Genomic DNA, 15,038 nt, shown 5'->3' with positions numbered 1-15,038 from the left:
AAACCGAACAAGTTATAAAGTATTTTTTATTTCATTTTTTATTATTCCTAAGAAAACTAAATGGATTTTTAAATTGCAAATTACTTTTTATTTTCAGATTTTCATAATCACATTTTTTTCCTATTTATTAAAATTACGATTGAATTTTTTAAATGATTATTTAAATTTAAATAATCATGTTCAAACATTATAATATATATTTATTGCTGTTTTCTTTTAATTATTTCTATTTAATATATATTGTCTTCTTAAAATGCCAATTATGTAAATCATTACCATAGAGTAATGAACAAAGAAACCAAAAATAAGATGAAGTTTGAATTATATCTATTTTAAGACTAGTCATTACTTTGTAATTAATGCCTTTTCTAAAAATAAGTAAATAAAAAATTTGGAATATAAATATTTTTGGACATACGTTTAAATGGACAGCATTGTTTTCAGAGATTCTATTATAATAGATTCAATACAACAGATTCTTATCACAATAATGATTCTCATACATGAGGAAACATCCCATTGTAAGGATAGGAACCGCAAAAGGGTATATTCAAGCATCAGGGTAGTAATAAGAAAAAAAAAGAATTGAAAAAACATTACTATAAGGTTATACCGACTTTACCGTTAAGCCCCTCCCTTCTATCTCTCTTACCACATCATTCTCCCCACTTATCCATGATGTCCCTCGCGCACGATCGCGTTTCCATTACGATCGGTTTCTTCTCTCTTTTCAATCTTTCTCACTTCTCTTTTTCCTTCTTTTATCCTCTTTCCGATTTGCTATTCTATCTTTCTCTTTTTTGTATCAACACTACGTCACCACGCGCTTGGGCCCCTTTCACCTCGATAAGCCTCGTGTCTTCTCTCGATTTCTCAAATAAATGAAACAATACATAATTCAATTAATAGGGAAGATAAATAATCAAAATTAATCATAAACATAATCAAATTTAAAAAAAAATATATATATTATCATTGAATGAATATTAAAATTTGATAGTGTTCTGATTTTTCTTATTAATTTTATTTTAATTCGATATATGTATTTAATATGTATATATATTACGTGATTAAAATACATTTAACCTCATTCCATTTCTTTATAATTATTTAATAGTATATTATATATTTAAATATTGCAATAATGCAAAAAATGATTGAATCCAAATTAAATACTTTCTTGTTTTTTATTCCTTCTATTAATTTTTATATTAATAATAGAAGATAATAAATTGGCATGAATAGAAAATTTTTGCTAGAAACACAATATTGTTTGTTCAAACTATATAACTTGAACTAAAATTAAAAATCAAGTTTATTGTACAACAGTAGTGTCCAAAGAACTTTTCAATCAATTTTTTATTATATTTTCTATGAACTTATTAACAAAAGATTTTGTTTTATGTTTTTAATCACTAATTATCATAAATTATCATTATTTTCATGCATATTTTATAATACAATAATTTTACATTTTCATTTTCAATATTTCTCATTTATAAAAAAATATTTTTTGTATAAAAATATATTGTAAAAATATAATAGAAAAAGATAAAATACAATAATATTATAAAATTATTATAAACTACAAATGTTCTATTCGGAATGTAATTAAGGTTGCGCATCACTAATTCAAAAGATCATTTGATTCTTCGTACCGAACGAGTACAAATGGCGGCATCTGGACAAGAAATTTCGTATTAAACGTCTTGTTGAAAAATACAACTACAGATGAGCGTAACCGTATACACAGGAATCTCTTTGGTTTTTGCATCGTTCAATTCGAGTGCTAAGGTATGCACGAGGCGAATAGCAATGGTGCCGGTAACCGTGTTTCAATATCAACGCCAAAACTGTGATTTTTATTTCCTCTATTAATCTAGTATTGAGAATACAGTGTATGATGAAAAAAATATGTAAGTGATTAACTTATAATATTTTCTGTTACAATATTGTTATTTTCAATCTTTAAAATTTTATTTACTATAATAAAACTATTATTCTAGAACATTATTATTATTGTATTTATTATTATTCTAGCTTAATTCTTATTACTTAATTATGAATATAACTTCTATTATGAATATTTAATGTCAGTTATATATTACTTTGGTGACATTTTAAAGTAATTCTTCATAACAGAGGTCAAATCATAGTTTTTATATTTTGTTGTGCTAATAGGTGATTAAATTTATTAATCCAAATACAGGTTTTAGAAGAATGTAAGTATGGCAGAAGGTGGAATAGAACCAAAGCCTAGTGATAATCAAATATCTAAATTACAATTAGAAGTGAATGAATGTCTTGGTAATTGGCTAGTGTATTTACAGGTTTGTATGTTTTCAATGATTCTTATGTTAAAGTATGCAAAAACAAATTATATTATTTATTGTAGACGCTCAATGGCCTATGCACAGCGGGTACAAAATTGACTCAATCATTACAAACACTTTTGTCTGCACATGATACATTAGCACAATGTCGATTAACAGGACAATGTCTTGCTGGTTGGGAAGAGCTTACAAGAGCAACATATATAGCCAGCAATACGGTAAAAAATCACATTATTTCTGCATTAAGAGATCATGAATCACGAGAAAATGAAGGAGAAAAACATGTATGTATAGATATATAAATTTACTTATCTTTACAGAAATAAATCTTAAAATAAAAACTAAAAAAAAATTGTGTTTGATATTTTTTTTATTGACTAACATATTTTCAGGATATACTTAGAGATAATTTAATGACATTCATAAATTTACAATATCAGTTCTGTGTTGCATGCTGTGAATGTCTAGGTAAGAATTAAAACTGATTTTTAAATGATATATTTTTATTTTTGGAATTGATTCTTCAAAATAATTCTTCTAGGTGGAATGGCAGAATGCTCTTGTTCTCAGAGTGGTACAGCTGAATGTGATATTGCTTCTCTTCAGCAATGTTTTGAAAGATTGTATAGTTCATCGCCATTAGTATCTTCTATGTCAACACAACAATCTGTACAAAATTGTCATAGATCACCTTTACCATATCCTTTATTTCCTCTGCGGGTAATTTTAATTCTTAAAAATTCTTTTTTTATTTATTTATTTTACAATTCTTTTTACATATTATTTTTTATAAAAGGTTCAGAGGAGATGGTCCGAAACCGCAGCTGCGGAAATGTCAGGTGAATCATCAGATAATACAATGAGAAGATGGTCTATGCCATGGGATTGTAGAAACATCACAGATTGGCCACGACATGATATTAGATTTCGATTGAGGTTACCTCATCAAGATAGAAGTAGGTCTACTACTCCAGATACAATATGGAAAACATCTGCTATGGCTAGTCAAGATGGCTTACAAGAAGCTATCCAACTATTATCTTGTAAACCAGGTAAGACAAGAAGTAAAAATTATTTACGACAAACGATTATCGTATATTAAATTTGTAATATATTTATATTTCTTAATATTTATATAGGAGTTAGACCTCTGAATCAATTGCCTGCTTATACAAATCATCATATCCCAGGTGTTACATTAACAACGTGCAATTTTGAATCAAATTATGATTCACCTATTTGGCCAGGATCTCGAAAAGTAGGTACTTCAAGATGTTGGCCTCATGATCAATCAAGTGATCATTCTGATCAATCAGGACAACGAGAAAGTGATCACAGTGCACATAGTGGAGAGCATCGAGATTCGGGTACAATTTGATGTATATTAAAATTTATTTGTACATTATTACTGCAATAAATTATTTATTGTACACTGTGTAGAACAAAGTGGAACTAGTGGTAGTCACGGTGACAGCAAAGATAGCATTCATTCACATAGTGATCATAGGGAAATCGAACTCGGTGAGTATATATATATATATATATATATATATATATATATATATATTGAATATAATTTACAAAGTCAATTATGTTTAATTTTGATTTCTTAGGTACCATAGATGTATTAGCTTCACGTAAAAACAGTTCTTCAACAGACTCTTGCATATCAGCCCATAGTCGTTCAGGTTCCGAGAGCGCTGGTGGTGGGGTAATGCATGATTATTGTTTAAGATAATTACTATTATTATTATTATTACTTATAATTTTTATATATTAATTTCAATCTATCTATAGATTATAAAATATTTTTATTATATTATTAACATTAATAATTTCAGGAATCCGCGAGATCTCAATTATATTCGATGTGGAGCGGCAGCGATTTGCCTTTCATTAAATTGTCAGAAAGCAATGAAACTCAAGATGAACATCCACCTGTATAAATATGCTATTGGCAAATCACTTTTATGCTTTTTTTCGAATGCTGTAATTTTTATTATATTTATAAGCACGATGCAATAACGCGCATTAATAGTGCGTGATATGAATTAATCTATGTGATCATTGAATCTACGCGTAAAACGCGGTATTTAATGTTCACTATACAAAGTAGAATTGAATGAGTGTGTTTATAAAATATATTGCGCGATAAGGCGGTATATAATCATTCAAAGAGTGAATTACACTTTAAAATAGAATAATTTATAAAAAAATGATTGTAAATTTTTTATTATCTACGGGAATTTATTTATAAATAATTATTTGATATTGGCTCTGTTTTTCTAGTCTATTAATAATTTTCAAAAAAAAATTATTCATTAATATCTTTCCGATGGAATTTTTCCGAATTCTATTCTTAGTTCAATGTGATGGAAGTTTTAATGAAATCTACAATTTTCAGTATCGATATTATTATACTACTATTGTTATTTATATTACATATGATCGCATGAATTGGAAAATAAAAATTGAACATTTTCCTACTCGATCTCTCATAGTATCTTTATATCATATATTAATGCAATAATCAAATGCAATATTAAATGATATATAAATTATATTTTTTATGATTTGATTATTCACATGTACACATGAATTGAACGAATCGTTTATGATCATCTAAAATATGTTATTATTTTGTATTATGTAAATATAGGCGTCTACTATAAAATTTATCAAATCGTTTTAAAACAGGTAAGGAATCGAAGGAACTTGGACAAAGGTTTTTATCTGAACGATATAATTGACGCATCAAATACACGTCAATGGATTATAAATGAATTAATATGTGTACAAGTTGATTCATATGGCACAGAAAAATAAAATATATGACACCACGTACTACTTACATACATACATATTTAACATTTAAAAACGAATAATGACTTCTACGTGCTATGCCGTTAAAGTCATATTATAAAACCAGTCAATTCTAAAACGCCATTACATTTGTTTTGTTTTCTTTACTTAAAACTTAAACGCGATATCATTAAATGCGTTGACAATCAATTAGTTTCCAACTTCACTGATCATGATTTAAATTATATTAGCTAATAAATGAATCCCTTTTGAAGGGAATTAAGTTCATCATTTATCGTATAATTTTTAAAAAGTTTAAAAATGATAGAATGGTCGATCGATCATAAAACCACAGTCTTTGCACACGGATACAGTATCGAATTCATGAATATCACGAACAAATGACGGCACTATTTACGATTGAGTTCTTGAAATAATCAACCGTCACCGGGATCATTGCACTCACCCTAACACAACTTCAACTTCAATACAATCCACTAACGAAAAAACGTTGCACGAGATCGAAAAGAAACTCGATGATTATTAATCGATGTCGTCTTCTGTTAAATCGTCTTCATCTTGACCATAATCATCGTACTGATCTTTCAAATCATCTTCTTCCTTGTCTATTGGACAATGTATGCATCTCGATTCGTTGATTCCATAATTAATACAAGTGTCCCCTATACATTCGCAACAACCATCGTGGAACCATCTATAACTGCTAGCACCCATGCTCTGGCAAGACGCCCGACATTTGTTCCAGGAGTTACATTGAGCCATAAACGCAACGGTGCAGTTAACCGTCATTACGTTTGGTTTCAATGGGTGCACTTCTTCGTTGGAAGTTTCTGAAAAGAATATTAATTTTCAGTCAGTAATAAAATTTACATAAACATATTGAAGTGTAGAATTCAGGAATTTGTCTTTGAGAGGTAACGCATATCTAATTGATATTATTTCTTTTAAATGAACACATTATTGGCTTAAAATGTCACATTTACAAATGAGATTATAAAAATAACACATGGCAATTAATAGAGAATTGAAATGATTAAATTTATTTTTATGAAAAACGAGAAAATTTGAGAAAAATTATAATACATACTCATAGTATATTTATTTTCATGTTTTGGTGTAAATAAAGACATATCAAAATCCACTGGAAACGTGAATGTAAGCCAACGTTCGTGCGGATCCGGTTCTGCGGTTAACGCTTGAAACAGACCTGGCATCGGGTCGGTAAAATCTTCCACGTGAGACTTCTTGCTCAACGGATTATCTGTAATATTTGGTTTCGGGCACAGATCTATGGAAAATACAATATTAAGAGATATAAACGTTTTCATTTTATATATAATTACGAATCAAAAGATAGAAATATTAGATAAACTTACCTACGCACGAACAACATTCATCATAAAGATAACTAAGACAAGAGAAGCATTCCTTGCAACAGGTACAGGTAACGAGATCGCATTTGCAACTTTGCGTGAGCATACATTTACTCACGACACTAGCACAGATCGCTTCGTTGCAGGCTTTAGAATATTTAATGATTGCAGCCAGAAATAAGATTCCAATGATTGCCACGATAAGCGTTCTTCTCCAACTCGTCATCGTGTTCTGAACAAACATAATAATATCAACAGGAACATTAATATCACACTGGTTCAACTGGTTTCAACTTAGATAGACGAAACTTTTTTTCCTTTACGCTCGGCATGATCTCGCCACGATCGGACAAAATAAAATACATAGCCCGAGGTCAGACTTCTAAGATAATCATATATATATATATATCGTAAGAACTCGAATATCGAGTTTACGTGTGTCGGGAGAAGGTTATCGAGAGCAATTAAAACAGCCGATAAATTGGCGCCACTTCCTTCTAACGATGTATACAACATATCTCTCGCAAGGAGCAAGAACACACGCGTCCGCTATCGAGTCTCTACGGTAGACAGAGTGAATCGCATACGTTGATTACGACCATGAAGCTCGATTAAGGTTATTAAGAATATTCATGAACGTGAGTCAGGGATGTCATTAAGAGGGAGTCGTGTGCCGAAAGAACAAATTTTTAAATCTCATGCGTTTTTGGAATTCTCTTTGCGAAACAGTGGTTCTCAATCTTTCAATCCGTGATTTGTAGGGGTTGTTGTGAAGTGATTCGATACCGCTTAATTTTTAACATCCATCCGTTATTTAATTCAAAGTATTAACTTTTTTCAATTTTTCTTATCTTGTACAGAGATCGCAAGTTATTTAAATATCAATACAATAAAAAGCTTGTCAAGAAAATTGAAAAATATCATTATATGAAACTATCATCATAATCTATGAATATTTATCGATTCTGTATTTAATTTTGTTATTGCATTTTTATTGAGTAACTTTTTAACTTTTGATTGAATGTATTCAATGTTCATTATTAAGTATAGAAATATTATTTATTAATTATTAAAAGAAATAGTAAATGATGCTAAAAATTATATAAAAATTATAAAAAATATATGTATAATAAGATTGAAAAGCATACACGATTCTGCAAAGGAGGAAAGAAGAAAAGAAATGATTGTAAAGACGCAATGTCCGATAATTCGATGCAAAATGATTTGCACGCGTAATTATAACTTCTGAACGTGTCAATTAAATAGCTATTTATATCTTGCATAATCACATCCTACGATGTTTTTTTCTGATGAAAAAAATTCCATTTCAACGACCTGTTACACGTGCATCGATTCGAGAAAAATAGTATTTAATTTGATGCAACACGTATTGCCGATATTATTATTCCAGGCTCGATACTTCATTTAATTTTTTTTTTTTTTTTTTTTGTTTATGTTCAAGATATCTCAATATTCTTTGACAATTAACAAAGATTGTGTCATCATTGAATGAAGAAAGGAAACGCGTCAATATTTTAAATTTGATTTTAAAATTCAATATCCGAATGTAATTCTCTCTTGATCCGATTGTCTTTGATCAATCAAATCGAAAGAACATTAAAGCCTCGTTTTTCATTGAATTCACAGTTTTGTTGTTCGAAAATAATAGGAACTATAAGTAAATATCGAAAGAATCGATGATTTCCTTCAGATAATTGTTATCTATTCTTCCTTTATTCTGTAATCTCTCTCTATACCTTTGACAAGTGCCACTTCATTAAACTTCTACTCAACTGAATGACCTACAGCGATTCAAGATACTTAGCAGGTAGATGATAGATAGATTTTTCCAGAAATTTCATTTGGAAGCCTGTCTATTATGAATTGTTATTTTTACAAATAAAATGTATTATTTTCATACATTTATTATGAGTGTTAATTATCTCTCATCATAATACAATAGTTTATATTATTATTTATATTATTATTTATGATTTTATTTTTATATAATAAATTACAAGACAATAAGAAATTAAACTTAAACCATCTCAACCTAAAATAATTGATAATATATTTGGTCTTAAAATTAATATATATATTGAAATTAAAAATAAAATTATTAAATATAAAAAACGATTTATTTTTAATTCATTCCCTTAAATCTATATATCTAACTCTATAAATAATAATTATAGAAAAAATTATTATACACAAAAGAATAGTAAACAATTCTAAAATTTTATTTTACAAATAAATTATTCTCAAATGATTTATTTATCAGATATTTTGTTGTTTTAAATAATAATAAAATAAAAAATAAAAGATAACAAATAATAATAAAGTAAAGAAATAGATTTTTAGAGAATCAAAGTTTAAAATTCAAAAAATATAGAAAGAAATACATTTCTTAGAAATAAGAAAATATTAATTATATAAAATTATATAATATTATTATAAAATTTATTATTTTAAATATTTAAATATAATAGTATAATGAATGTTTAAGTACCAATTTTCACATTATAATCAAAAAGTGATTAAAGTTGTTTTGATAAAAAATAGTATAATGAGGAATATTTTAAAATCAAAACGCATTCTGGAATTTTGAAAACAAGTAAAAAAATTAAAAAACTTTTGTAGAAAATATAAAACTTAATTCATATAAATATAAATAAAATAATTTTTTATTTTATCCATCTTGTTTGTGAATTTTATTTTAATTTTATTTTAATTGGTATATTTTTTTGTGTTGTATCTGTTGAAATTAATTTTTGGATTTTTATTCATTTGAGATATATTATAATATATTTTTATGAGATAATAATATTTTTATAATTATAATTTGTTATAATTTATTGTTTTTTTTATAAAAAGATATCTATTCAAAGTAGATTATTAAATATAAAAATATTTATGATATTAATCATATATTTCGATCGAAATAATTTTAATAAAGATGATATTCTGCAATCAATAATTGATTTTTGTCTCAACATCTTATCTATCAATGATCGTATTTTCATGTTAATAAATATTTTTAAGTTTATAAAAATATTTTAATAAAAGAAACATTTGAAATATTTTTGTTTTATGTATTAATATATTAAAAGGTAAAGCTGTTTTTTTATAAGCAAAACCATTTTTTAATTTCGATATTTCATTTTTTAACAAAACATGATTAATAGTTTATTTGCAAAACAGAAGGGATGCAATTTATTTTTCAACAATCTTTCATTTACTTATGCATTTACTTATTAAATCTAGAAAAAAAGAAAGTATTTAGGATTTGTTAATCTTGAAAAATGAAAAAGGAAATCTAAACAAAATAAGAATATATCGAAATAATAGTTTTGTTGAATTGCAAATACAATTGATAAATCGTGGAGAAAAACGACTGCAAATTTTTATTCGTTGAAGTAGCTAATTGAAATGCCGTGGATGTTCTATGCAACGAAGGAATCACGATGGAGGCGCCGCGCGCATTGCGACTAGAGACTGAACGGTTTTAGAAAAATTCCAACTGTATTGAAATGTAAACGTTCGTCATCCAGGGACAGACGTGCTTACAGCCTCGCCTTGTTCTAGCCCGAGGCAATGGAATAACTTCAATAACAAACGGCAATCGCCTTCATGGAAAGTATCTACCTACGTTCGTATTTGCTATTCGAATTCTTATTTATTCATATATTGTAATTCTAACCTCTATACTATCTACTTAGTTAAAATATCATATCTTTTGCTTTTTTATTTTTTCAAAATCTATGTATCGAAATATTTTAATATTTTCCACATGTTCTTTTAACTTTTAAGCAATGTAAGTAATATAAAATAACTTTTAAGTATGTGTAAATCTAGAATTAGATTGTTTTAATTCATTTCTCTTACAAAGATGTCATTATGAAGATTTCTAGATAAATATAAACTTTTTTTAACTTGATTTATTTGTAAGTTATTTATATGTATTATTATTATTAAATTATATTATTATATATGCTTTTATAATAAATATAATAAATTATGTATGAAATTACAACTATCTATTCTAAAATCTTATTTGATCTATTTTCAAATGATTTATTTATCAATCTTTAATTATTTCAAATAGGAAATAAATAATAATAATAAATTTCTTCTCATACAAGATATTAATATATTCATGCATGATTTTTAAAATATTTAAATATGCAAGTAAACATAAAAGTTGATATGTGCAAAAATATGGATTGTGATTTATTCATTAAATCATAAAGATTTTAATTTTGCAATAAATCAAGCAAAATGGAGATAGAGTATAAGAAAAAAAAGGCCAATTATAATTTAATTCAATATTTATTGAATTATTATTAATAATAATTAATAAATATATACTAAATTAATAGCTTTTTAAAGTTGAAATTATGTTACAATGGATATATTGAACGATGCAATTGATTTATCAATAATTTTATTATTATTTATCGTAAAGCAAAACAATTTTGACCAAATAATATCAGACACGTGTAATATTTTTATATATATTTTTATAATAATTGTGAATGTAATAATTTTTCAGTTATCGTATTCCAAAGTCAAAGTGTCACTTTCGACCCCACACTCCTCTATACACTTCAATGTATCGTACTTGGAGAATACAAAAAAGTGCATTCCTTTCTAGAAATACTCATGCAGTTTGAATCAATTGTTGACGCATCCGTATGCCGTTCATCGTTTCTTATTGGACATGCGTTTTTCGCGGCACCGACAACAAAACACCAGACCAAGTGATGAAAAAAGATGACGAAAGAAAAATTTTTCCATTTCGCTACATGTACGACAATCTCGAAATGTAAATTTATCAAAAATTTAAAGAAAAAAGGATGTAAAACTAGACACGATGAAATCGGGAGATTTCATCTTATCAAAAATTTTAAATAAAAGAAGTAGGATTGGACATTTGACGATGAAATTTTTATTTTACTTTTTATTTGCTTTATTTTAAATAATATTATTTGAATGATAGTGTATTTAAAAATTATTTTAATATTTGTTATTTTATTTGGTAGTTTTTCTATATAAAATTTCTTAAAATCATTTTCTTTTTTTTACTTTTTTACAAATACGCATTTCTAGATTTAAAATTTGCCAAAATTTTGTTTATTAATGTATTAATATATATTTTACATATTTTATAATTTTTATTATTTATTTTATTTTATTTCTTATTATTATTTGAAATAATCAAACATTCAACAATCTATGAGATATTTATTTTTTAAATAAGATTTTGAAAATTATTAACAAATATTTTTCATTTTTATCATTTCTATTTCAATTAATATAACTATTTCTCCATTTCATATTTTATTTCCATTTCAAATAAAACGTATCCAATCCTGGTTCGTTTCAATATGAGAAAGAATTACACGGAAACGTGTAACGCAATTAATTATCATTTCATTCTAAACGCCAGTCTCTTTGTATCCATGATTTTAACCTGTCGTTTCTTCCTCGTTCTAAGAAACGATAGAAAAGGGGGACTCGATCGATCGTGAAATGGCCGACTATAAATGCGTGCACGCGGCCAAGATAAACGTTTCGCAAGAATCCGATATCGCATGCCAACGAAATATACCAGATTTGCACAAAATCAACTGTCTCTCTTAACTTATACAGAATGCTAAAAGCGCAGTAGAATCGACATCGATAACGTTGCGATGCATTGGACGTTTACAATAATGATTTGAATCGCAATTACTGCGAGGACAGATCTACGCGAGTGTGAATCTGTAAGGCACGTAAGGTATAAATAAAAAAAAAAAGAAAAAGAAAAAAAAAAGGCGTGATTCCAATCGAATCCCCGTTCTTCTCCCGTTCTTCATCGCAAAAAAAGATCGATTAAAACCGGGATTCGCCGGTATGTGTTTACCTGACAATCCTGAAATGTATTCCAATGAGCGAACGGTGGGTAGAGCGGTAACCTATGCACGGGTAACTATTTTAAGCACGCGCAACCGGTTCGCGTTGCGACTGGTACGAAACATGTTCTCTCCGTCAAGCGTATCCTTCTAAACGTAGAAAAACAAACTGTTTTTCTTTACAGCACAAAGGTAAGGAACACAGGTCCGTTTCTTTTGCGTATATAATCCTCGCTAATCCTCGGCTAATAATCGGCACGATCTAATCGATCCATCCGAGCGGATCCACTATCTTGTATTCGCACTAGCTGACACTTTCTCTGGGCACGATGTATTCGTTCGTTCGTGTATTCGCGCGGACCGACCGACCGACCGACCGGTTTGTGTTAAATTCCGATCTTGAAATCGATGTGTCGCGAGACTCGAGGCAAGTTGGCACACAACTACTTGCGAATTACGTACTACGACTCGGGCGAAGGATGAGCGGAGGAGAGGAAAAGTATCCTGGGAAAGATCGAGACGAGCTCCGGGTATCTATGACGGGTGCGACGAATCGAAGAGCGACTCTCATTGGACTGAATTAAGGAAGGACGTGGACCGAGAGAAACGGAGAAGCGGAAAGGGAAAGAGGTGTAGGAGGAGGAGGAGGAGGAGGAAAAGGAGGTGTTGGCGATGGTAGCCAAGCGAGTTGGTAGTGGTGGTGGTGGTGCTGCAGCCGCTGGTTACCGTAAAGTCGTTGCCGAACACAGTGGTGGTGGTGGTTGCTGATAGCGATGGTGGTGGAAAAGGAGAAGAGAGCGAGCCCGCAGTCTGCTAGACTCCGAAGAACTACCTTCCTGACTGAGAGACTGGTTTTCAATTTTTTCCTCACTTTTTGTTTTACCTGTTCCATTGCTTCTCTCTATCTTTTCTTTCTCGCTCTTAGCCCTCCCTCTCTCTCTCTCTCTCTCTTATCTTCTTCCCCTCCACTTTCTTTCATCCTCCTTCTCCCTCCTGATGATCTCCTACTTTTTTCACTGTTTATTCGTTATGTGCTCGGCTACTTCTTGCGGATATATGATACCATTCGAGGATATCTTTCTTAGACTCGGTGAAGCGAGTAATTTCACGAAATAAATATATTTTTCACAAGTGTTTGAAGCTTTGACCTTCCTTCGTATTTTTCTTAGCTGGTCGTTGCCAAAAACAAAGATGAAATTAAACTGAAATTTTCCGTACTTTGCAGCAATGAATTTATAATGAATAAACTTTAAACGTTTGTTTTCTTTTCGGTTCTGTTCTTTTGCATTTTAAGATCATTCTTTATTGCGAAAGTTTTATCTAGTAACATCGATAAACGGATGCGCAGTCGTTATTTTTTTACTGTCGATAATTCATCAGTAAACTTATCAGAAGCTACGGTATCTCTTTAAAAAAGCGTCTGAGCGTGGAGAAAATGAATGAGAATCGATTCGATCCCGTGCCTTTCAGTCTCCTTAACGAAAGCAATTCCTCATAGAAAGTGCAACTTCCTCTGTTTCTGATACTTTAAAGATAAACTAAATACTCATTTACAAGCCAATTATTGTCGGTAGTTTACTGTATTTTTAAAATTTTTCTTTTCTCGTTTTGTTATTATTGCTATCACAGTTTCATTCATAAATCGAATTCTATATCGTTTAATCGATTTTTAACTTTTTTTCAAAGGAAAAAGAAATTAATAAAATTAATATTTTTAAGTAATTCTTTATTTCTTCTTTTTTAATTCCGTATTAATTTCTTTATATAAATATTGTTTACAAAAAAATTTAATAATTCAATAATATCCATACTCAAAATTTTTTATATTAAATTTCTAATTTCTAATTTATTTTCTACTTATCTAATAATAAAATTTTATTAGTAATTTTTAAATTAATCTTTTGATAATTAAATTTTAATACATCGAAATAAGTCGAATATCAATAACATCAATTCAATTGATTTTAAAATAATAAATTTTAAATGCTTGACACAAAAAAGAAATGCAAATTTCATTCAATAAGGGAAAAAAAAAACTTGAGTCAATAGAAGAAAATTGAGACAGTGAAGGGAATTAATGTTAATACAAATGGATATTCGATTTGAAACTATGTATTACATTTCGATTGAATCAAAAAATGATTATCAATTTATTGACCGATTCATGGAAGGACTCGTTATCTGGTTGTCTTTAAGAACGATCACTATTACGAGAGATATGAGTCCGTCGTGCAACCTCTCATTTCCCTCCTACTGCAATCAACGGCATTTAAGCTTGCGTTTCGAGCGTTTAAGTATTTAGCTGCTTCCGTCATACCTCCATGTATACCGAGAATTTTTTCGCACTCTGCGATTTTTAATCTCTGGTTTTCGGCAAAAAAGGACACTCGCGAAATTCTATTTCATATTCGAGCTTGGGTTTATTAGTCCATTAAGATCAAATAATGAAATAATTTTTACACATGTAATCTATAAATAATTATCTATATATGATTATTAAAAAATATATATATAAGAGTAGAGGTAATTATTATCATTTGTCAACATATATATAGGAATACAAATTCTTAGAATGTTTTTTAGAATATGTTAAACGTAGAACATTTTAAAACATT

The 15,038-nt window shown here is 28.5% G+C and overlaps 2 protein-coding genes across 4 annotated transcripts; one reads left to right on the top strand and one right to left on the bottom strand.

Moving 5' to 3' along the window:
* Positions 1-1,644: 1,644 nt before the first annotated feature.
* On the top strand, positions 1,645-4,822 carry LOC551609. Its single transcript, XM_026443753.1, has 10 exons — positions 1,645-1,916; positions 2,210-2,330; positions 2,396-2,617; positions 2,726-2,801; positions 2,875-3,053; positions 3,130-3,385; positions 3,473-3,700; positions 3,774-3,854; positions 3,947-4,044; positions 4,175-4,822. The coding sequence occupies exons 2-10, from the start codon at positions 2,229-2,231 to the stop codon at positions 4,277-4,279; spliced, it is 1,347 nt and encodes a 448-aa protein (XP_026299538.1). The 5' UTR covers positions 1,645-1,916; positions 2,210-2,228; the 3' UTR covers positions 4,280-4,822.
* Positions 4,821-13,083, bottom strand: LOC409124 (twisted gastrulation protein homolog 1-A). Of its 3 annotated transcripts, none has more exons than XM_006558984.3 (4): positions 12,435-13,083; positions 6,533-6,761; positions 6,244-6,444; positions 4,821-5,986 (listed from the first exon to the last, which is right to left on the bottom strand). In XM_006558984.3, the coding sequence occupies exons 2-4, from the start codon at positions 6,753-6,755 to the stop codon at positions 5,679-5,681; spliced, it is 732 nt and encodes a 243-aa protein (XP_006559047.1). In that variant the 5' UTR covers positions 6,756-6,761; positions 12,435-13,083; the 3' UTR covers positions 4,821-5,678. The 3 variants fall into 3 exon arrangements, with proteins under 3 accessions (XP_006559047.1, XP_006559045.1, XP_006559046.1); XM_006558982.3 differs by lacking the exon at positions 12,435-13,083 and adding an exon at positions 6,839-7,368; XM_006558983.3 differs by lacking the exon at positions 12,435-13,083 and having other exon boundaries at positions 6,533-7,367.
* Between the last annotated feature and the right edge of the window lie 1,955 nt (positions 13,084-15,038).

The sequence above is a fragment of the Apis mellifera genome, linkage group LG11 (assembly GCF_003254395.2).
Source record: "Apis mellifera strain DH4 linkage group LG11, Amel_HAv3.1, whole genome shotgun sequence".
In the NCBI taxonomy this organism is placed as follows: Eukaryota; Metazoa; Arthropoda; class Insecta; order Hymenoptera; family Apidae; genus Apis; species Apis mellifera.
This window is presented reverse-complemented; position numbering and strand designations above follow the sequence as displayed.